This window comes from Fundulus heteroclitus, chromosome 9, assembly GCF_011125445.2.
Source record: "Fundulus heteroclitus isolate FHET01 chromosome 9, MU-UCD_Fhet_4.1, whole genome shotgun sequence".
NCBI lineage: Eukaryota > Metazoa > Chordata > Actinopteri > Cyprinodontiformes > Fundulidae > Fundulus > Fundulus heteroclitus.
Window position 1 is genome coordinate 36,073,131 of NC_046369.1, and position 22,071 is coordinate 36,095,201.

The 22,071-nt window shown below is 41.0% G+C and overlaps 1 protein-coding gene across 1 annotated transcript in view; it reads left to right on the forward strand.

Annotated features, from left to right (window-relative positions):
• The window catches only part of tgfbr3 (transforming growth factor, beta receptor III), a 92,213-nt gene that overhangs the window by 41,800 nt on the left and 28,342 nt on the right, over positions 1-22,071 (forward strand). The window contains exons 4-5 of the mRNA XM_012882530.3: positions 7,576-7,713; positions 19,105-19,288. Of these exons, the coding sequence (XP_012737984.2) occupies positions 7,576-7,713; positions 19,105-19,288 (322 nt within the window). The remainder of the gene's footprint in view (positions 1-7,575; positions 7,714-19,104; positions 19,289-22,071) is intronic.

The window sequence follows — 22,071 nt, forward strand, 5'->3', positions numbered from 1 at the left end:
GATAAACGACGGCACCCTGACTGCCATTTGGTATCAGGATGAAATCCTTAAACCTGTTTTTAGACCCTTCATTGGTGCAGGGGGTCCTGGGTTCCTCCTGGTGCATGATAATGCCCAGAGTCATGTGGCAAAAGTATGCAGGCAATTCCTGGAGGATGAAGGAATTGATACCATCGGCTGGCCTCCATGCTCCCCTGACCTAAATCCAATAGAACATCTCTTTTTAAGTCCATCCGATGGGTTGCACCTCAGACTGTCCAGTGAGAGCTCAGTGATGCCCTGGTCAGGACCTGGGAGGAGATACCCCAGGACACCATCCATTATCTCATAGTGCTTGGTCGCTGTACAAAATACTGAGTACCAATTTGAGTTGCTGCAGTGATCAGTTTTTCAGTTTCACTTTCTCTGTGCCTTCGAATACAGCCCTCTGTGGGTTGATCATTTTCATCAAATGATGTGGCATTGTTTTGTTCCGAACACATTACCCATTTCGTATCAGTATGAATATGCAACAGAATATTTTTCCTAATGAGATCTGATGTGTGGGCACCCTGTGTGGAATGTAGTCTTAGTGTCCAGCTAGTCTGTAAAGGCCTCTGTGGTTTGTCAAAGAACACTGATGAAGAAACACCATCAGGAAGAGAAAGGAACAAATCAGAGATGTCAGGGAGAAAGTCAGGTCAACAAGCAGGATTAGGATTAGTTCCATCTCAATGAGTGCTGTTCAATCCATCAACCAAAAATGGTATAAGTACTGCACAGCTGCATACCTACCGAGATCATAACTAGCTAAACTGACAGTCCAAGCAGAGGAACTTGGTCAGAGTTGATGGGAAGATGGGTAGTGCTGAATGCAGGCCAATCCTGAAAGAAAATCTGTTTATGGCTGCAAAAGACCCGTGACTGGGGCAGAGATGCAACTTCCAGAAGGACAATGGCCCTAAACATCCAGTCAGAGCTACAGTAGGATGCTTCATATCAAAGGATATTGATGTGTTAGAATGGCCCAGTCAAACTCCAGACCTAAATTCAATTGAAAAACATTGGCAAAACTTAAGAAATTTGGATTACAAAAACTCTCCATCCATCTAACTTAGCTTTATCTAGTTTGCATAGGAACGGACAAAACATTCAGTTTTTTGATGTGCCAAGGTGGCAGAGACAAACCTGACAAGACTAGAAGCTGTAGTTGATGTGAAAGGTTTTTTTTTTTTTTTTTTTTTTACTAAGAACTGACTCAGCTGTGGGGGCTGAATACAAATGCTTGCAATGAGCTATGTAAGACTTTTCTTTCCACCTCACAATGATGCACTGCTTTGTGTCAGTCGCACATAATATTCTCATAAAATAAATAAAAGTTTGTGGTTCAAAAGGGAACAAGATGCCCTTTAGAAACTGTAGATCTGTACTTGTTAAAGACTTTTATCCAAACGTCCCATCTCACGTTGACGTCTTTTGGAGTTTTTCTTCTCTTCCTTTGGTTTTCTCTGCTGTTTGGTGTTGAGCTGAGTGCAGACTGATAAGCATCAAAGTTCAGGGGAAAGGCTCCAGGTAGCATCCCTATCACGCTGAAAAATGTGGGCTGGACTGATAAGAGCGATCAACGGGCATTGGTTCCCCCTTCTTCCATCACTGAACTCCTTGGCTTCAGGTCTGTGTCCCTCCTTTCTCTCTCTGTATAACTGCAGTGATCCAGAAAGAACCAAGATCTAGACAGACAAGATACACCCTCATATACAAACACACGTCAGATAACAGAAGAGATTGGTCCTTGGCAGGTCTAAGCTGCTTCAAAGACCGTCCTTCTTGTTTTTACCCTAGCAGCGCTATTTTTTCCTATACCTTTCAAATGTGTTTTCCCCCTGTAATTTTAGTTATCAGTGTGTTTACTGATTCCTTTTGGAAATATAAAAGCTGTTAATGCTCATGTTTTGGGACACTTTGTGCTTTCATTCTTTCTGGAGCTGATAATTATTTCCTGGGAGGGAGAGTGTTTTCCCAGATTAGCCTTGCTTTTTGCCTAATTAAAGGATGTTTTTGGGTTTCTTCTGAATCGCTGAAGCTCATCAGACACCTAATTACCTCTGTCAATAGAGGAAACTCCCTTTTCCTGCTGGGCCGCTCTGACGTTGAGCCCAGGCTGCAGGGTTGACTGCTGTTTACGCTGCAGGGACCAATACTTGACTTAGGAGGGTATCACGTGGCTTTTGTTGAGGCGCACTCCTTATGAAGGTAGAGTAATTTACTCCCCTCAGAAGATCCTAAAATTAGAACCACATGCTCAGGACAGGAGAAACAAATTCCCCACAACAATGACAGCGCACGATCACCAGAGGGATTTGACAGTACCCACGTGGGTACCCACTACTCACACATCTGTGAGCAGTGTTTTTGAAGCGTTCAGTGTCCGTTACTTAGAGTCAACATTGCCTTTTGCTCTAGTATCACTCTGTTGTTAATATACATGCTGCCACCGCCAACGTGTGCTCTCTGATCGGCCCTGCCTGGACCACTCCAGCTGTTGTCCCCTGTGAGAAGTTTCATTTCAGTAATGTGATAGGCCTTAACAAACCTACAACCGTGACTGCAGGCGGACAAACCCCTTAAATGTTAATGGGCTCAGGGCCCCTAAATCCCACTCCCTGGCTCCCAATAATCAACCGGTCGCAGCCTCCTGTCACCGCCCTAACATGGCTGGGTTCTCTGCATGTGAGAGGGACAGTTCAGTAGCACCTGATCCTGGCAGACATCACATGGCGTGCTTCCGTGTTTCTGCACCTACTCTTCATTCCACATTCATCTTGGTATGAGGGAGTTTCCTGCCAAGCCCACAAGCTATACCGGGCCTCACGATGGCAGATCTGTGGGCAGAACACCAGCTGCTGCTGAGTCCTCATGAATCACTTACGTATGCAAACCAGTGCTGCTTTGTACTGGTGTTGTTATCTTCTAGCTGCCGTACATGTTCACAAGTCACTTAGTCCAAGTGCAAACCAAGGCTCAAGTCTCGTATGACTGAAATCAACATTCTCACATCACTGTAGTCTGCCTAAACACGCAACCACTGTAGATTATTTATCTGTTAATCACTCCTAAACCTAATTTAACACAGGAGCATTTAATGACTTTAACATTTTCTGAGCATTCAACTCAACTTATTAAAAAAAAAAGTTCTTGAATTGTGAAAAATTATTTTGAAAATTATTATTGGATAATATCCATACCCCAACATTTTTTTTTTTTACAATTTTAAAAGGAAACTTGTTGAATTTGTGTTTTCTTAATGAGTCAAACACAAATTGACTTTAATTTGAACATCCAGAAGTGTCTTGAGCTGTAATGATGCTAGTTTTACAGCAAGAGAACTAGATGTAGGAGTGAGGTAAGTTTGTTTTGGTCTCAAATGACCTAAAGTTGGTATTACATATGTCTCTGTCCTCAATATTCTAAAACTGCAACAGCCATAAACAGGTTGTTGTGAACCATTAATAGCCTGGGGTCTTCAAATATCCCAGTTTGATAAATTAAACACACATTTACCTGGATAATGTGTCAGAGCTGCTCTCTGGGGCTTGCTTTCTGTAAATCCTTGCTTGATGATTGCATTGAATCAAAACAGACAAACTTAAAAACTGCAGTTAAGTTACTGTCGTTTACTGTTTGTTAGTATACACTACTGTAACTCAGAGGGGACATTAAACCTTTACTAAAACAGTCTGCATTACTGGTTTCCTTTCACTCCTGATTAGATCATTATCTCTATATGAGATAAGCATTGCCCATTAGACTCAATTCCCAAAGCGAGTCTGAGTCAAGTCTAAGGTCTTTGTTTTTGCCACTTCAACGCAACAAGGTTCTAATTAGCAGCCTCAAGTCACCAGTCCTGCTATCCACCTACCTTCTTTGCCTGTGTACCACAGAAGGTAAAAGGAATTATCCAGAACTGTCACAGTTTTCACCCTTTCTGACCCTCATTGCGTCCTGGCACGTCCCCTTCTCAGGGCTCTGTTTATGCGTGTGCGTGCAGGTGACTCACGTCTTCTGGAAATGTTTCTGTCTGGGTTTAAAAATTCCTCATTTTTTACAACTCTCCCCCTCGCTCTCATTCTTCTTTTACCCCCCTCTTCCATCTCTCAGAGCCAGAATCTTAAAGCCAAGCCAGGTATGATTATATCTTGGTTGTTGTTATCCTCAGAGGGACAACACTTTTTCCAGTGTCTGGAGCAAAGACGGCGTGAAGGGGAGGGCACAAATACTTGGGAAGAAAGACAGTGAGTCTGTGATCTGTTTATTTAGATCCCCATCCAGATTGCCTCATAGATAAATGTTTAGTAATTTCTTCCATTTTCTTGTCTCAAAGGTACGTTTGAATGATTCTTGCAGCATCACAGTATTAAACCATCTGGTTTCTGTTCCTTGCCTTCAGGGCTAACATCTTTGGGCCTTGATGCCTCATGTTTTCTCTCTCTCACTCTGTCACTCTTCTCTTACTAAATGACTTAATCTGGGACAGACTTTTAAAATGTGGCAGCAGTTGTAGTTAATGTGTTGGGGGAAAAACAATACTCTCCTAAGTAGAAGACATCTGTGCCAGGCTTGATGTTCATCCAGAATCCTGAGTGATTATAAGAAAATGTTACATTTTTATTTTTCCTCATTAATTCCTTCAGTTGAAAAGGGGAAAACTGAAACAAATAACTCAAAGCTTATGAAGAAACTCCACGTGGCTTGATCTTAATTTGTTGTTGGAAAAGAACTTGTGCATTGTTTGAAGTTTGGTATAAAACAGCCTGGCTTTATCTTTCCAAACTCACTCAATCCTCATTCAACCAGAGGCCATTCAATGACACTGAAAGGCTCGGTTTTACCTGCAATATATAGGATAACTAAATATTAATTCCACCGTTATACACCAGATCTTACTCCTTAAGATTTTAATAATTTAATAATAATTTCCTATAGATATCATACTAACCTTGTTTTGTACTGTAGATTTGTTAAATTCTATAAGGTAAACTTTGTATAATTTGTTATGTTATTTGTAATTATTCTCCAATTTTTGGGGGATATTTAAATGTTCCTTCGTAGCTTGGTTACAAGTTTATGTTTGAATGGTTCAAAATCAGCTATTAAAACAATTTTTTACACTTTTATATCTGAAGATGGATTCTTTTAAACCATAAAGTTATGAACACTTTATATGAGTTTTTATGTCATAGAACAACACAAACTACATAGCACATAATTGTGGAGGGCTCTGAAGATTGCATAAAAAAAAACTGATATCTATTTTTACTCAGCTCTGCAGACACGATTCTTTTGCAACCTCTAACATGATTTCATACAGGATTGGCAAGTATTTATCTCCACCTGTCCTTCCATCGAGTAGGACCAACTTCCTTGTCTGTGCTCAGAAAAACCGCCCTGTTTCATGGTGGGGATGGGATATGGAATTTTCTAAGCTGTGATGCTTACTTGGCTTTTAGCAAACTTATGACTTTCTTTGTGCAACTTATGTGCGACTAATAGTTGTCCGGGCAACAGATGCTCACTCCAGAGCTGCTGATTGTAGCAGCTATGGTGGCTTAGGTCCTCATGCCACACTCTTCCCATTTTTCGATGACAGATTTATAAGCGCTCCACGAGGTGTTCAGAGCGTGGGTATTGTTTACTTTCCTGCCCTGATTCCAACTTCTCCCCAGCTTCCTCCCTGAGCTGCCTGCTGTGTTGCTTGATCTTCACGATGCTCTTTGTTCCCTAATTATCTCGAAGCACGCCTATTTAGAGCTTTTACAGACATGCTGGACTTGTGCTGAGATTAAATGACATTCAGGTAAATGTAATAATTCAGTTAGTTATGAAAGTAATTTGTTGCACTGAACTTTATTTAGGGGTATCACAGTAAAGGGGGCTGGACTGATTTCCTGATTTTTATTTGCAAAAAACTGTTCACTACTTTAAAATCCTCATAACATATGTTGAAGTTTTCTGATGTTATAAGGTGAAAAAGACTGTACTTGGAATGAAATTTAGTGCCATTACAGCTTCGGTGTTTGGCAGACGACCATGCTGTATTGGATGAACTAAATAATTTTTTAAATTTAAATATTGGAAGAAATCATCAGCAGAGGAATATGTGTATCCCCTGATGGCACCTAATCACATGCTGTTATTCCTTCATGGCTGAGCTGATGTATCGCTTGGTAAATTGCACCATGTTAGAAGTGAAGCAGAAACTAAAGCAGTTTGTCCTCCACTAAGATGGAAAAAAGAGTACTCATTGATTTTGGTCATTCTTGAAAGATAATGATTTCTCCTACCTTTGATCCACCAACAGCAATTTTTTTCACCATCTCAGTCTGCAAGGCAACAAAAACAGAAAAACAAATAGTGGCAATTAAATGACTGTAATTTGTAAAAACGTATTATAACTAAAACAGATCTGTTACTCCGTGTTGTGGCTTAACCTGTCTCTATACTAATTCTTCAAGTGATTGATTGTTAAGGATGACTGACAGCATAAAATTGAGTTTTCGGATCAGTGTTGATCTTCTCAAAAATATTAAATCCCTTCTTTTTCCGATGAATAGTGTCCATGAAAGCGCAAAGATTGGGTTTTTGTAAGAAGCAAGGCCAATATTTTTGTTAGCTGTAACTGATTAAATGAATTCATGGGTTGCAATGTGAATGTGAATCCTTGTGGGCTGGGTTAGTGATTTACGGGCTTTTTCTGCTGACACACAGGACGGGGCTAATTGGATTAATGTGAGTAAAAGGAGCCTTTTAAGACAAAGAGTGTGACTGTCAGCTCACTAAATCTTTCCGCGAGTTCCCGATACTGCCTGAGAGAAAGCAGGCTTTGGAAGTGCAGAGTTTGCAAATTAGAGTCTAATTTTAAAGGTTCAAAAAGATAACTGAACAAAAATGCCTGGTCTGGACCTAAGATTAATACAGGTTCAGTAAACATTCGCGCAGAGAGTGATGTGATTTTGTCCAAATGATCCAGGCTAGTCCCACACCAGCAAGAAGGAAGCAAAATAAATTTGCAAAACATGCAAGTGTGTTTTTGTCATTCTAGCAGGCTGTGGAAATGTCTTTTAATGGTGTTCTGAGAGCCAATGACATCGCTGCATGCTGTAGAGATGACAACAGAGAGCAGCCGCTTACTATGTTTTCTGCCTTTAACAAAGACTCCAGTGTGTGAAAGTTCAGATCCCTCTGAGGATACATATCAGAGCAAAGCAAGAGCCTTTTAGGGAGAACACAGCACGCTGTCTTTTTGCAGTTTATCAGTAAAGTGAGTACAGAACAGCCAGAAAAGGCTGATAAAGAAGAAAAATCTACAACATGACACGTCTACATTTACACAAGGATATGCCTTTTGTTTTGCCGATGCCTTGTTAAAGACAAGTGAACAGGGGAAAATCAAAGGTTTGACAATAATGTCATTTGTCTATTCTTGAAAAGAGATCATGATGTGCATTAGGTCTGCTGTTATGAAAAAGCAACCCTTGCTGTTTTTCTCCAGTGTTCTCATGGGAACTTTCTCCCTTTCTTATTTCCTCCTCTTACCAGGTTGAGCTGCATCTGAAGCCCATCCAGTCCATGCGGCAGCACCAGAAGCCTTTGGCCTTTGTGCTAAACTCCCCCCAACCTGTGATGTGGAATGTCAAGTCAGAGAACCTGGCCCTGCGCATCAGACATACCTTTCATGTGAGTCCAGCATCACTTAAAACCCTTAAACCCCTCTTCCTTAAGCTTTGGATTCATTTCCTCACTGTCTTCCCGTCCCAGTAGCCTATGTCTATGACTAAAATATTTGATGCACGTCAAATCTGCAGAGGAGCCTTTTCCATTATGTAAGAATGACAGGCATATTCAGTGCAGCAAATTATTAATTTTCTTTTATCTATTTTATAAATTAATAGGTTCATGTGGGTGCTTGAAATCCTTGAAAATGCTTGGTTTTCTTTTCAAGGTTTGGAAAAGGCTTGATTTCTGTATTAAAGCCCTTTGAAGTGCTTGATATTATAGTGGCTAATTTTTGTAACGAGGAGCACTCTTAACAGTTCGATTACAAACCTCAATGTGATATTTTTATTTTTAATCCACAAAATAAAGGGTGATAATTTTGCCTTAAATGAAGTCTCATAAAGCCCCACTGCTGCTCAGTGTGGGTTTGCTCCTTTTTGTAATACTGGCGTGTGCCCAGTAGACATCATCTATGATAAGCCCAGCCACTGGACCGGCAGCGACTTCTACCATAACTATGAAGCAGACCTACTTTGAGCACATAACCGTGTCTTGCTAGTTGCACAGATGAAAAGGGAAAAAAAGGTGAAAGGGAAAGGGAGGGAGCAATATAACATCCTCTGAGTCTGCTTCTACACCTGCAAAGAGAGGTATAAAAAGAACAGCAAAACCAACCAACTATTACAGGTATAAACAACCAATGCCTTGATAACATCACTGAAAAATATTGTATTATTTAATACAAGATGTGTAAAGTGACAGCTAAACTAATAATAAGGGTTTTCTGTATAAAAGTGACTCTGTAAGCACCTGAATCTAAGCACCTGTAGGTGCATACAGCAAAGTGATGAAACTTGGATGAAGCAGTCTTTTGATTATTTTCTAACTTAAATAATCATACTTAATCAAACATTGAATAATCACCATTAAAACAGCAGTACATGTAATTTAAACATCATTCAAATCTGGCAAATACTTGTGATGTGATGGTTCTTCAAAGCACTAGGCCTGCTGCTAGCTTCGATTAGTGAAAATGGGCTTCACGCTGCTAACCTAGGAGGCTCAAGATGGCGGGGATACACAGTGAGCTAGTGCTAACAGTAGTTAGCCCAGGCGGCTCAAGATGGCGGCAGCTCAGACAATGAGCCAACCACTAGCCACAGTCAACTGCCCCAACCACGAGGAACGACCGAGTGGCAGCTAACTCGAGACAAAGGCTACTAGCTAACATAACGAATGAGCTTCAAACGAAATCTGCGTGAAACCCAAAGAAATGGAGAAGAGTGAGAGAAGAAGAGAAGGAAGGAAAATTGGAGCGTGCAGTGGCTCGGTCTGTGCGAGGCGGCCTTGCTGTAGCGGTCTTTCTGATCTGCTTGACCAAAGCAGAAAAGGCGTCACCTTGTCTGTTGACAGAAAGCAGGAAATCCTTAGTCTTCTCCTTAGGGTTGTTTGCTTCGACTCCCAGGATCTCCTCTATCAATCCAACGAGAAAGGGTAGAGGTGATTGATCTCTGGCCCACCACATGTTCAGATGCGAGGTTCTTGGCTGAGATGCTGGAGTTCTCTCCATTACATTGTGAAATGCAGGAAGAGAACAAATTAACCGGCATGGTTCGGGGTGACAGTGGCACAAAGGTTAGGGAGTTTGTCCTGCAATTGCAGCTCTGACTGTCTGTCGTTGTGTCCTTGGGCAAGACACTTGCCCGCATTGCCGGTGCATGGCAGCCTCGCCTCTGTCAGTCTGCCCCATGGCAGCTGTAGCTACTAACATAGCTCACCACCGTCAGGGTGTGAATGTGTGTGTGAATGGGTGAATGACTGAACTGTAGTGTGAAGCGCTTTGGAGGTCGCCACACATGTTAAAGCGCTATACAAGTACAAGCCATTTACCATTTACCATATTTCAGATCACCAAACAAATTCTATTATCAGACAAAGATAACCTGATTACATACAAACTTCAGGCTAATTGTATTTATTTAAGTAAAAAGCTATTCAAATAGCCTGACCTCAAGTGAAAAGGTCATTGCCCTCTAAACTGAAGAACTGGTTGTGCCACCCTGGAAGCAACGAGTCTTTCACATCTCTGTTGAGAAATTTTTAAGTTCAAACAAAATGTATGGTTTACAATCGTTAACAACCTGTTTAATGTCATGCCACAGCATCTAAGTTAGATTTACTGGAAGTACGAGCTTTGATTGTGACTTTGACTTTGTTTTCTTAAGTCATTCAGAGGCGGATCACTATCCTGCTGCCTAACCCAACTGTGCTCAACATTAAGCTCGCTAGCCCAATGCCAGAAATTGTCCTTTTTCTTGTAGAGCAGGATCATGTTTCATCAGTTCCAGCAAGTTATGCTGGTATGCTGGTAGTGGTCCTCGTGCATCACACAGTTTGGACCATACTGAGGACGGCGTAGTACCTCCAAATCTTTTACATCCACTCAACGGAACAACCAGATAGCCAAAGTCTTTTGGGTGACTGTTCCAGTCGACACAGCGATCCCAAACACAGTTTAAAACTGGCTTGGCAACGAACAAGGCAGACATACATTAAGCTTCTGGAATGATCTCCCCAAACTCCCACAAATTTGAGGGTTATGCTTGTATCCTGGTTCTGTTCCAGGAAACCAATCAGTTTAAATAACCTCTAGCAAGCCTGCAGTAGGGTGGTCAAATAATGCCAGAATGTTGCCCATAGCTGAAAAAGCGTGTGGCCGAGGTGTGTCTTGCTAAGAGGCAGTTGCGTGTTGTATAAAGAACTGTAATCAATCATTAAAAGCCCCCAAACTAAAATGACATTCATGCTCATGATGAGTGGATGTAAACATCTGGCCATAAATGTACAAAGGTTCAGCTCTTGTTTTTTAGGAGTTGGTTGTTTATTTTCCTTCTCTTTTTTGTTGGCTGTAATAAAATAGCTGAACTGGGGTTATTGTTAGAACCAGGGTACAAATGGTTGAGCAAAATAAGAAGATTTAGTGAGGGATATCTTGGTGTAGCCGGAGCAAGGTCCCTCAGGGAGCCAGCAATATTTAGCAAAGGTACCAGGGGGCCTCTCTGGGAAACTTAATAGAAAATGGCCTAAAAATGGACTTCTTTAGTACACTTGTTGAAATCCTGGGTATCACACAAGAAGAAGGGCAGCAGAATGCAAACCAGAGTCCTTGGTCAAGCCTTTATTGTGTTATATGAAAAGTTTTTCTTCTCCCTCTTGCTTTCCTGTTGTCTAAAGGCTTTTCTGTGTTCTGGCCTTCCCAGAAGCAATCATATCGTTTTCAATTGCATTCTAACACCACGGCATTGTGCAGGAATGCAGCATCAGGTACACAAATGATTTCCACATGTGCTCAAGTGTTTCCTGCTCACTTCTCAAACGCGAAACATCCTGCCGTAAAAGCCAATGTGACATGGACGGAATATGCACCGGCTGCAGAAGCGGCGCGCCTCATCTATAAACACATTCATTATATTAAGAACTGTGTTCCACCCACATATTTTGTGTGTCGCAGCCTATTTGACATTTAGGGTAGAGTATTAATAAGCCCCAGCTAGACCTTATGAAACTTCTTTCCGCTTGCGGGACTGGAGCTTTCATCACCCAGTGATATTAGTAATCTTCACCTCTGCATTAAAGTGCTTCCTGCACAATAAAGTGTCTGTGATGTAGTCATGGTGGGTTTTTTTTTTTAACAACATTTCATCTAAATTAAGCTTTTGGTTAATAAAGTACTTACACAATAGCCTTAAAGGCTAAATGTCAAATGCTTCTTTAGAAATTACTCTTTTCTCCTACGTAAATATTCTCACATCAAAAAAGTCATGGATTCAATGCAGATGGATGTATGTTTGACTTGCCTGAATTTTCTTTTGTGTTAATCATTAGTGAGCTTGCAGAGACCAGCAGGCCAGTGTCAAAGTAAATGCCTCCGCTTGTCAGCAGTGGCAGACAGTGAGCAGCTGAGACCCGTCATTAAAACATGCTGTCCGGGCAGAGCTGTTGCCATGTGTCTAACAGCGCTGAAGATCAGAGCCTCAGCAAAATCATCGGCCTTCACTTCCGCTCACACTCCAAGAGAACAAAAAAAAGGCTTTAGAACTAATTGATGCACAAAAGGATTCATACCACCTTTCCACATTTTCTCATGTGAAAAACACAAGGTGTGAAATACTTCATGGGATCGAGCAACACGAAGGAGTCCACGCCACACTTTTCAGATTCTTATTTCCAAAAAATGTTTTAAAAGCCATGTGTCGTCTATCCGCTTCACTATTATGCACTACCTGTCACAGAAAATCCCATCAAAGTACGCCGACGTTTGTGGTTGTAACATGACTAAAAGTGAGAAGGATTTTACGGGTTATGAGTTTGCCTCGCCCCTGTACTTGTAGAAATAAGCATCGGTTTTGTCAAAACCAAAGGTACATTTACTGAGTTAAACCTGGAGTGTCAGCTTTCGCTTTTAGACTTTTCATCTGGTATTTGTCAGATGCGCAAAAGCAGGTCCTTAAGTGGGGGAACCTTAACAGTGGAGAGGGAGGGAGGGAGGGAGGCCCCTGCAGCCACACAAAGCTGAGCTAATGGGTTTTACTGACTCCATGGGCCCCCGCTGAATTAGGTGTTAACTATTTTATGTTTGATTGACAGCACTGAGCCCCCCTGGTTGTACAAGTTGGCGGTGTCTGGTTCACCCACCTGACTTGCTTGCTGGATTGTAACCCAGAGGAGTCCCAGGCACTGAGCTGCTCCTCTGCTTCTTTCCACTGTGACACCTCCTTAACGTGCCACAAACTTGAAACACCTCGCAGTGCATTGTTGAGGAGACAATCACTGCTCTGGACTTCATGGGTGATTTCTTTTTAAAACACTACACGCCCGCTGAAACAGGCTTTGTTTCTCACTTAATCTGTTTAAGCCAAATTCAAACTTGTTCCTTTCAGGGATTTCATAGCAAACAATCCCCCCCAAAACAAAACAATAATTGTTGCATCTGTTATTAAAAGCAGCATAAAAAAGAGTTACAACATTTTATATTAAACACTTAAAATACCCTAAATTAAACACAATATTGCATTTGTGGAACCATGAGGGTCCTTTATATATCTTCTTTGGTTGCCAGGTTTGTGCCTTGTGAAGGTTTGCATACCCCTTGAACTTTTTTAAAATTACCGTATTTTCCGGACTATAAGTCACTCCGGAGTACAATTCGCACCAGCCATAAAATGCATAATAAAGAAGGAAAAAACATATATAAGTCGCACTGGAGTATAAGTCGCATTTTTGGGGGAAATTTATTTGATAATGTACAACATCAAGAACAGACATGTCATCTTGAAAGGCAATTTTAAATAAAAATAGAACGGAGGCAACAACAGGCTGAATAATTGTACGATTAGCTTACGCTACATGACACAACTGAGAACGTGCCTGGTACGTTAACATAACATATTAAAAGCTATTCAGATAACTGTAGCATAAATAACATGCGAAGAAGTTAACCAAAGCGCCCGTGTCACTCCAAATAACTAAAATCCAGTGAAATCTTCATCCTCGGTGTAACTTTCAAATAACTCCGTTAACTCCGGAGGTAGTAGCTGTGTTGAATCAGACGTCGCTTACGTCTGATTCAACACAGGCCTAGAGCGCCCTCTTGTGGTTTGGTGTGATAATAACAGGTGTAATGATATACCGGTAAAAATGTGTAATAATTCCACACATAAGTCGCTCCAGAGTATAAATCGCACCCCCGGCCAAACTATGAAAAAAAACTGCGACTTATAGTCCGGAAAATACGGTATTAAAATCTGAAACACATTATTTGTATTCAGCCTGCTGAGTACATTTTAGGGACCACCTTTCAACTGTACTGACATTTTTGCACATTATTTGCAAAAAAAGCTCGGAACCCCAATTTTGCCACAGATTATTAGTCTAACTTTGACATTCGGACACGCGAGTAGGCTGTGATGTAAACCATGGGAGTCCAGCTCCAGTCCTCATGGACAGGTGTCCTGCAACTTTTCGATATGCCCCTGGTCCACCTTAATCAAACGGCTGAATTGCTTCTTCAGCATAGACACGGGTTCTATACAGTCTGCTGCTAATCACCTAATTTGTTTTGTTTATTGATTTCTGTGTGCTAAAGCACATCCACAGGTTCAGGAAAAACACAAGGTTCTCAAGAACTAGAGTTTGACGCAGACGGTTTTTGGGCTCATAGGTGAACTTCTTTGCTAATCTCTGTGTTTTTGCATCCCCAAACATGACTTTGTGTTTTTCTCCACTTATTATACCTTGTAGGGGGCACAGCAAACATGGGGGAGAGGGCGCTCTACGCCTCAAACCTAAACCCACTTGAGAGCCCGCCTTACTCCAACTTCTTATAGAAAACAGAGGATACCAGAATCAGTTCTGCCTGGCCTTGTTTCCTGGTTCTCTGGGCTCCGCAGACCTAATTGTGGCTGCCTGGAAAAACTTCATAGACGCTGAGCACACTGTTGCTGTTGGCAGGCTTTGGCAATGGCAGAATCCAGAGTTTCTGTTGTAAAACATGCTCTCGGCAGTACTTATTGTCAATCAGCAGCAGCCAAGGAATCATCCCAGTGATGGAATGAGCTGAAATATGAAGACTGCATAACAACCAGGCTTAATTTTATCAAGGGACACCAGGACCTGAAGTGGGACACATGTGCAGAGTGTGCTGTGTTGACTTTGTGGTTGAATGTATATATTTCTTTTGGAGGGTCTGGTGGGGGGGGGGGGGGGGGGGGGGGGGGCTCACTCCATCTTTGAAAGGCTTAATCTGAAGCAAATGTTTTTTGCCTCTTGATGGAACAACACTGTAAATTATGGTCGCTGGCTTGTGTGTCGGCCATTGTTTGTTTGCCAAGATTTGCCTTTTTACTCCTGTGTTTCTTTCATTAGCTGAGAGCTTGTAGTTTGAGCTCTCACACGAGGCCTTCCCTGTAATTGTTAATGGAAGCCATGGGTAATCACTACTGGGTTTTATTCAGAGACAGGGACTTCAGAGGAACGCTCCAGAGTGGCGCAGAGACATATGGTATTGTTTTCTCCACAACGAGGCCCCTCCAGTTCTCAAAAAACGCACATACAGATAGCAGCGCCATTAGCTCCCCCCCATCTCATCAAGAGAAGGAAGATGAAATCAGCCACGAAAGGCCTCCATCACATTAGACTTAATGTGATGGAGTAACTCACCAGAGAGTTACTGCGTGTTCATTTCATCTATCAGGCCTTTCTGCACATTCCAGCACTCTCTTCTGTTTGCAACACCTCATGTTTTCAAACAGCGTTTCTTGCTGTTTCCCAGACTCAGGGTGTTGCTCGGTGAAGTCTTCCAGCACTCGGATAATTGATCTCAAGCATTTGGTATGCACTTCTCCTTTTTGATGTACATGTGGCCGTGATATGTTGAGTCTTAAAAGCACAGTTGGCAGGATATGTACTCTTAAAATGTTTTCATCCGTACAAGACAGGCAGTGCCGCAGGTTTAGTTTTTTCACTTTTAAATCTTGCTGAGGAATTGAAGCATTGTTGTCTTAGATTGAGTCGCGTGTATAACTATTATTTATAGCTAGTTTTCCCTCTTTTAAGGTTTTTCATTTTGTACACGAGAAAGAAATGATCTGACACTTTGTTATCTTCAACAAAAAGGTAATACTTTTCACTAAAATACCTTTAGAATCATGGTACACGGCCTTCCCAGCCTCTGGCTCGTTGCTCTCATGGGAGCATTTGTTGTAGCACATCTTTCCAAAGATCCTGTGCTCTATGATTTCCATCAGGTCACCTGATCTGCATACCTTAGTGCTTTTGTGATCCGCTGCATATATTTATACTTAAAATGTTTTTATTGAGAGGAAAGTGGAAGTTCTTTTTTGTGTGTGTACAAACTTGACAAATAAAGCTGATTCTGATTAACCTTAACAGAGAAAATAATCACTAAAGCCTGTGAGGTCAGAAATGAAGTTTTTAGTTTCCTCTGCTCATTTCACAGTTTCACCTTGAGGTCAACGTATTGAGAAATCTGCTTCTTGGAAGACCAGCAGATGTGCTGAATGCTTAGAAACTATGAATAATCTGTCTCATTACTGTATAATTCACCCAAGATACTCTGGAATAGGTTTGTAACCTTGGAATCAAATGAGGGTGTTGTATGTTTTACGATGAACATAAAAGGCAGTAAAGTTATTACTCACTATTTCCTTTGTTACTGAATTCAAGAAATTAAATTTCTGTTCCTAGTCTGTCTTTTCTTTAGTCAACAGAGAAGGCTCTCATTTTAAGGTAACCTGCAGATTTCATGTATTGCATCGCTCCTTAAAAAATCTGCATTTAGAAAAGTTTGGGGCGAGATAGTAATGAATGGCTAAATAAGGATTGAGCTTAGTGTCATGTAGGGTAAGTTCTGCTTTTCAGGGAAAGGCTGCTTCAGAAGAACAATGGCTTTACACTAGTATTTTTTCAACAAGCTGAGTTTGAGTATGTTGCAAACAATCCATTTGCTCCAAAAAGCCAGTAGCCGGACTTTAATAAAGCATTTTCCTTTAGGACTGCACAATCAATAAATGTAAAACTGCAGCACTGCCATGCAGCTTAAGCAGATGCTATGCAATGTAGCCTGCTGATATGTATGAATTCTGTTTAAGCCGGTGGCAGAAATTACTTTTTGGTTTTCCAGCTCCGTTTCGTCTGTCAGCTAAGTCAAGACGGAATGCAAGTAGAGAAAGTTTGTTAAAGCCCACAGTGGGTCCCTTGCTTCCCCGTCTCAGATTCCTGAGGTTTTGAGCGCTCTGGAAGGCCTGGAGCTAATTTGGCTTTCAGGCTTTCCTCCTCTATTTCTTTGTGACTAATTATGGTTGTATTCCCGCAATTAAACTGATAAACTCTGCTGAGCTTGGCAAGAAGAGTGAAGGAACTCCACCCCTGCACCTCAACGGCACTGGGCACCACCCCTTTGCTCTTCATAATCCTCCTCTGTGTAAGTTCTCGCTGTAGTAAACTCACTAAAAATAAAGTCAAAGTGAATTCGGCGACAGAGGCTGTGTGCAGAATTTATGGCCTCTGGTAACAATGCCAGGAACATGGAGAGGAGCGTCCAGAAGTCAGACAGATGTTGCCCACGAGGATTTAAAAGAATACATCTGCTTGACGTAAACACCTCAAAGAGTTATCTCTATATTATTATTAAGCTTGATGACCATTAAGGGGTAGCTTTGTTATATTACTATAAAAAAGGTCTTGCGTAATGTAGCAGGAGTCAAATGGAGCTAATGTTTTAATTGGGACTGCCATGAATGTCTGAGCACATGCACACAGATTGGCTGCACTGGAATAAAAAAAAAAAAAACGGCATGAAAATAAAATGAGGTAGACTGTCTACACCATATTCTTGGAGTCATTTGGTTGTTAGGTAGCCTTCCAGCACATGGAAATGTTTATCCTACTGCACTAAAGCACATGGTTGAGCTCCATTATATGCCAAAGGTGGTCCTTCCTAAATGTGGTCTGGCCAGTCTTATTTCTTTTTTTCTTCTTCCTTTTATTTAAAAAAAAAATCAAGAGTTTTACCTGCTGTGTGTGTATGTGTGGGTCCGTGTTCTCCTGCTGGCCTTTTCTGTCTGTCAGTTTATCTGCTGTCTCTTGTCTCTGTCAAGTATTTTTGTGTGCTCCCTGTTCCCCCTCGCGGCTATTTTGAAATGCCCCCGTGACATTCTACAATTGTGGACGCCGTGTAAACAGTGAAAACCAAACTGTGTACAGGGACATGTGCGAAAAAACAGGCAGAGCATATTTGTGGAAGCTTTGCCATAATAGCTTGGGTATAGTGAGGGATTGGTTTCAGCTATGTTTAAAGAGGTGGTTTAATTTTGGGGAGGTTGTCAGCAGGTTCTTCATCCTTTTAGCCTCACTTGTCTTGGATGAAAATAAAACAAAAGCAGCCGTATTGAGCTGGTCTGGTAATTCCTCAGATCCAGCTACGGTGTATATAAGAGTATTCATATCCCTGAAGGTTTTCCATATTTCGTCACATTACAGCCTCAAATGTGTGTGTATTTTTCAGGGATAGAGCAACACAAAGTTGTGCGTAGTGAAGTGAAGGAAAAGGTTTTTAACTTTTTACAAATAAAAATCTGAATTCCCAAGGCCTGTGTTTTGATTCAGTGTCTGTTCATTCCTGTGTAGTTTTGCTTGAATTACAGCTTCAAGTCTTTTAGGGTCTGGCTCCAGCAGCTTTCACTGTCAAATTTAGCTTCAGATTTCCTACTGGATTTACTTTTGGACTTTGACTGGGTCATTCTAACAAGAGAATATACTTTGATCCAAAAGCTTTCCATTGGATCCCACTGTATGTTTTGGGTGGTGGTCCTGCTGGAAGATGAACTTCCATCCTAGTCTCCACCCAGTATTTTGCTTTCCTAGAAAAGGATCCCACAGCATGATGCTGCCACCACCATGTTTTCAAAGTGGGGTTGGTGTGTTCAGGGTGAAATGCATTGTTCATTTGCTGGGAATGTAGCATTTTGCATGTATTTTTTAAAAAAAAGTGCATTTTTGGTTTCATCTAACCAGAGAACCTTCTTTCAAAAATTTTCTGTGACCTTGTGCCAGACTTTGAGCAGGACATCCTTTCAACAATGGCTTCCTTCTCGCTACTTATCAATAGAGGCCAGATTTATGAAGAGCACAGCTAATATTTGTCCTGCTTACAGTTTCTCTCAGCTAAGCTATGAATCTCTGCAGCTCTTTCAGAATTACAGTAGATCTCTTGACTGCTTCTTAGATTAATAATCACCTTGCCCAACTAGACACTTCAGGTGGACGGCCATGTCTTAGTAGGTTCCTCGTAACTTCTCCACAAATGTCGCCCTGCTGTTTTCCTTGGTCTTCATGAGCAAGTTCGCTCACTAACGTTCTCCACCGAACCTCTGAGGCCAGAAACAAAAAAGCTGGATTTTACTGGTGGATCCCATGTACTTTGGTAGCTTTTGAAGGCAGTTGGTTCCATGGATGAAAGGGACTGAATACAAGTGTACTCAACACTTCAGATTTGTATAAAAAAATAAATAAAAAAAGTTCAGTTATGCTCTTAGTGTTGGTCTATTAAATACAATTCCAAAGCACTGTATGTCAAAATAAAAAAAGAATTACTTATTTGAATAATTATTCTCAGTCAATTAAAAGCACATGGCTGTAATTCAGTAACCAATGCTATCTTTTAAAGAATGTATGCCTCATGTGGGACATGTTTCAACTGAAGACAGACATGCAGCAGAACTGACAGCAGATTTCTTTTGTATCCTAACACTCCGCTCTTCTCTCCTCCTTCAGGTATCACAGGGCTCCCAGGTCCAGTATAAGCAGGCAAACCTCTCCCTCAACACTGAGATCCTGCAGGAGACCCTTCCCCAAGGCAATGAGGACCTCCTCAACTGGGCCCAGAAGGAGTACAGGGCAGTCACCTCTTTCACTGAGCTCAGGATGACTCAAGCCATCTACATCAAAGTCGGAGAAGGTGCACACACACACACACACACACACACACACACACACACACACACACACACACACACACACACACACACACACACACACACACACACACACACACACACACACACACACACACACACACAGATTCACTAAAATCCCAAACATAGCCCTGGGCCCCCAAGCAGCCCCTCGACCCCACTGCCCTTTAGCTTGCGTAACTTTTCTTAGCTTTTGTGTTGTAGCCCAGCCTAGAGGTTTACTTTTACTGCACTTGAGAAAAGAACTGCCTTCCCTCAAAGAAATTCACCTCTTCACACAGTTTTATTGCCTGTTTGTGTTTTTTTTTTAGTTTAGCCTATTTACACTGTTAAGAATTATTAGGCTCATGAAGAATAAGGGTTGCATTTGGCAAAACTACAACAACCTTTATATGAAAACTACCTATAATGACCCTGGATTCTATGTTTCTGATGGTATTTAATTGGAACTATATAATATTTATACAAAAGGTACTGCTCTTAGTCGTGTATCTTTAGACAAAAAAAATAGAAATTTGCTACAATAAATATACCTTCTGAAAACAAGCACAGGTATTCGGACTTGTCTGAATATCTTAAAATGTTTATTAAAATATCAAAACATAAATAGATCAGTTTGTGTAAATAAAACAGCAGTCTCTGTGTATATATTCTAGAGATGGTATATTTTTACCTCTGAGTTTTCAAAAAGACTGAATGCATTTCTAACCCACAAAGCTCAGAACAATAAAACACACCAACTTTGCTGTTCAGTTTTACTTTTATCTGCTGAAAGGTTTGCTCTCTCTCACTTTCTCACAGCCTAAGTGAACCATTGACATGTCCTAGCAGCAGAAAATACAAATTTATTTTAAATACTTCTAGCATCTCACATGTGCTGCTTCATAATCATCTTTTAAACAGCTCTCTGATACTGAAAATAGCTAACTTTGAGTATTCTCCACATGCTAACCACAACCACAGGAAGGAGTTTTGGTACGACAACATGGTTGCACTTGCATGTGGTGCATTGAAAGATAAATAAAAAATATCGGAAATGTCATTTTCCAACTGGCTGGGCAGGAATGAGGGCCAATCAAGCGGATAATCATTCCAGTCATCATCTGCTTACTCGCTCCGTATCTATATTCAAGTTTTTGGTTTTGCAGCCATGTTTCCATCAACTTATGCAAATTTTAATCAAACTTTCAAAATTTTGCAAAGAAGCAATGCTAATTATAAATGTTTCTATCCACTGGTTTGGGGGAAATTAACCAGGCTACGCAAAGCGTAATTTTGTTAGAAGTTGGTGTTGCACACGGCTGTAGTAAACAGGAAGCAGACGTTGCAAACTAGCATGGACCATAAATGGAGAGAGATTTTCAGGAAGGTGTTGTTATCGGTTAAGTTGTAACTATTCTGTCATGTCAACTAGTATAGGTGATGTTACACGCAGTCCGGAGATGTTGAGAAAGAAATCCAATTCTATGTGCATTAGAATTGCCTATGTTAGTGAGGCAAAGCTTCGCTACATCAAAACTTACTTGGCAAATTTTGCGCGTTATGTCGATTTCACAAAATCCAGAAAACTGCCTCAAGCGTGCATAAAAACCTTTTTGTGAAATTGAGGAATTTGTTTTGAATTTCGAAGTTTCCCTCAACTCTTACTAATGTAATACTTCAAAATGTGCATAAAAAAGACGTTGATGGAAACATGGCTACTGTTTTTTTTTCTGTTATCATATGAAGGTGGTAGAGAAACTAAAATCTCACCCCTGTGGAGCTGTGCACTAAAATCTTTCATTGGACCTGGAATTTATTCTCAATATCAGTGAAGACCACAGCTGCAACCTAATTTACAATGCGGGTCTCCTGGTCATGTGCAATAGTTTTATATTTTGCAAATTTCAAAGCTGCCACCTGTACCCCAAGAATGAGAAGATGAGAGGAAGGACAAAACAATAAGGAGACACATTTTCCAGTGCACATTTACAGATGCGTTTCTATTTGTATGACAGGCTGACAAGAGAGTGCTAAGTCCTCTCCACTCATTCTGCCTGCTGCTAATACCAAGCCAGTTAATGTTTAGCTGGATGTAAATGCTCTTCAGACTTGTCTGGTTTCTTTAACTGGTTGCCAGATATATTGGACTGGCAGACAGGTTCATGGATGTAGTGATGGAGGATGGTGTGAAAGAGGACTATGTAAGGAAAAGGATAAGATGGAGGCAGCGACTGCCCAAAGGGGAAAATAAGATTTGAAATTTTTCTACAAACCTCGCACCATATGTTGGCACATTTAAAACATGTGCTAAGTGGTTATAAAAACGGAGAAAAGAAATGTGTTTTCTAAAACATTAAGCGCTTCCATGTCTATGAAGTCTATTTGGTGTCACGGAGATGTGATGTGAAAGTTTATGATGTGTACAACAACAACAGCAAAAAATATGTGGGGGCTTGGCTTTGCTGGAGAGGAAATGGGGTTTGCTACAGTATCAAATGTGGAGAAAGGTAGTGCTATCTATATGTATCAGTATATCTTCCTATGCTTTGAAATGCATACACAGCAGTTTATTAGAGGTAATGAAACTTTTCCACTTTACAAAATACTGTTGATGTTGTCATCTTTGATTATGGTTTGCTGACTTTTTAAGAAAGTCCAACCCTAAAAGTTAATGTTTTTCTGTAAAAGACATACAGACATTAGACGGAAAACAAGTTTCCAGTGAAGAATCAGTAAAGGATCGTAAGGGAGAGGTACAGCTGAAGGAGCTGATCCACTGTAGACC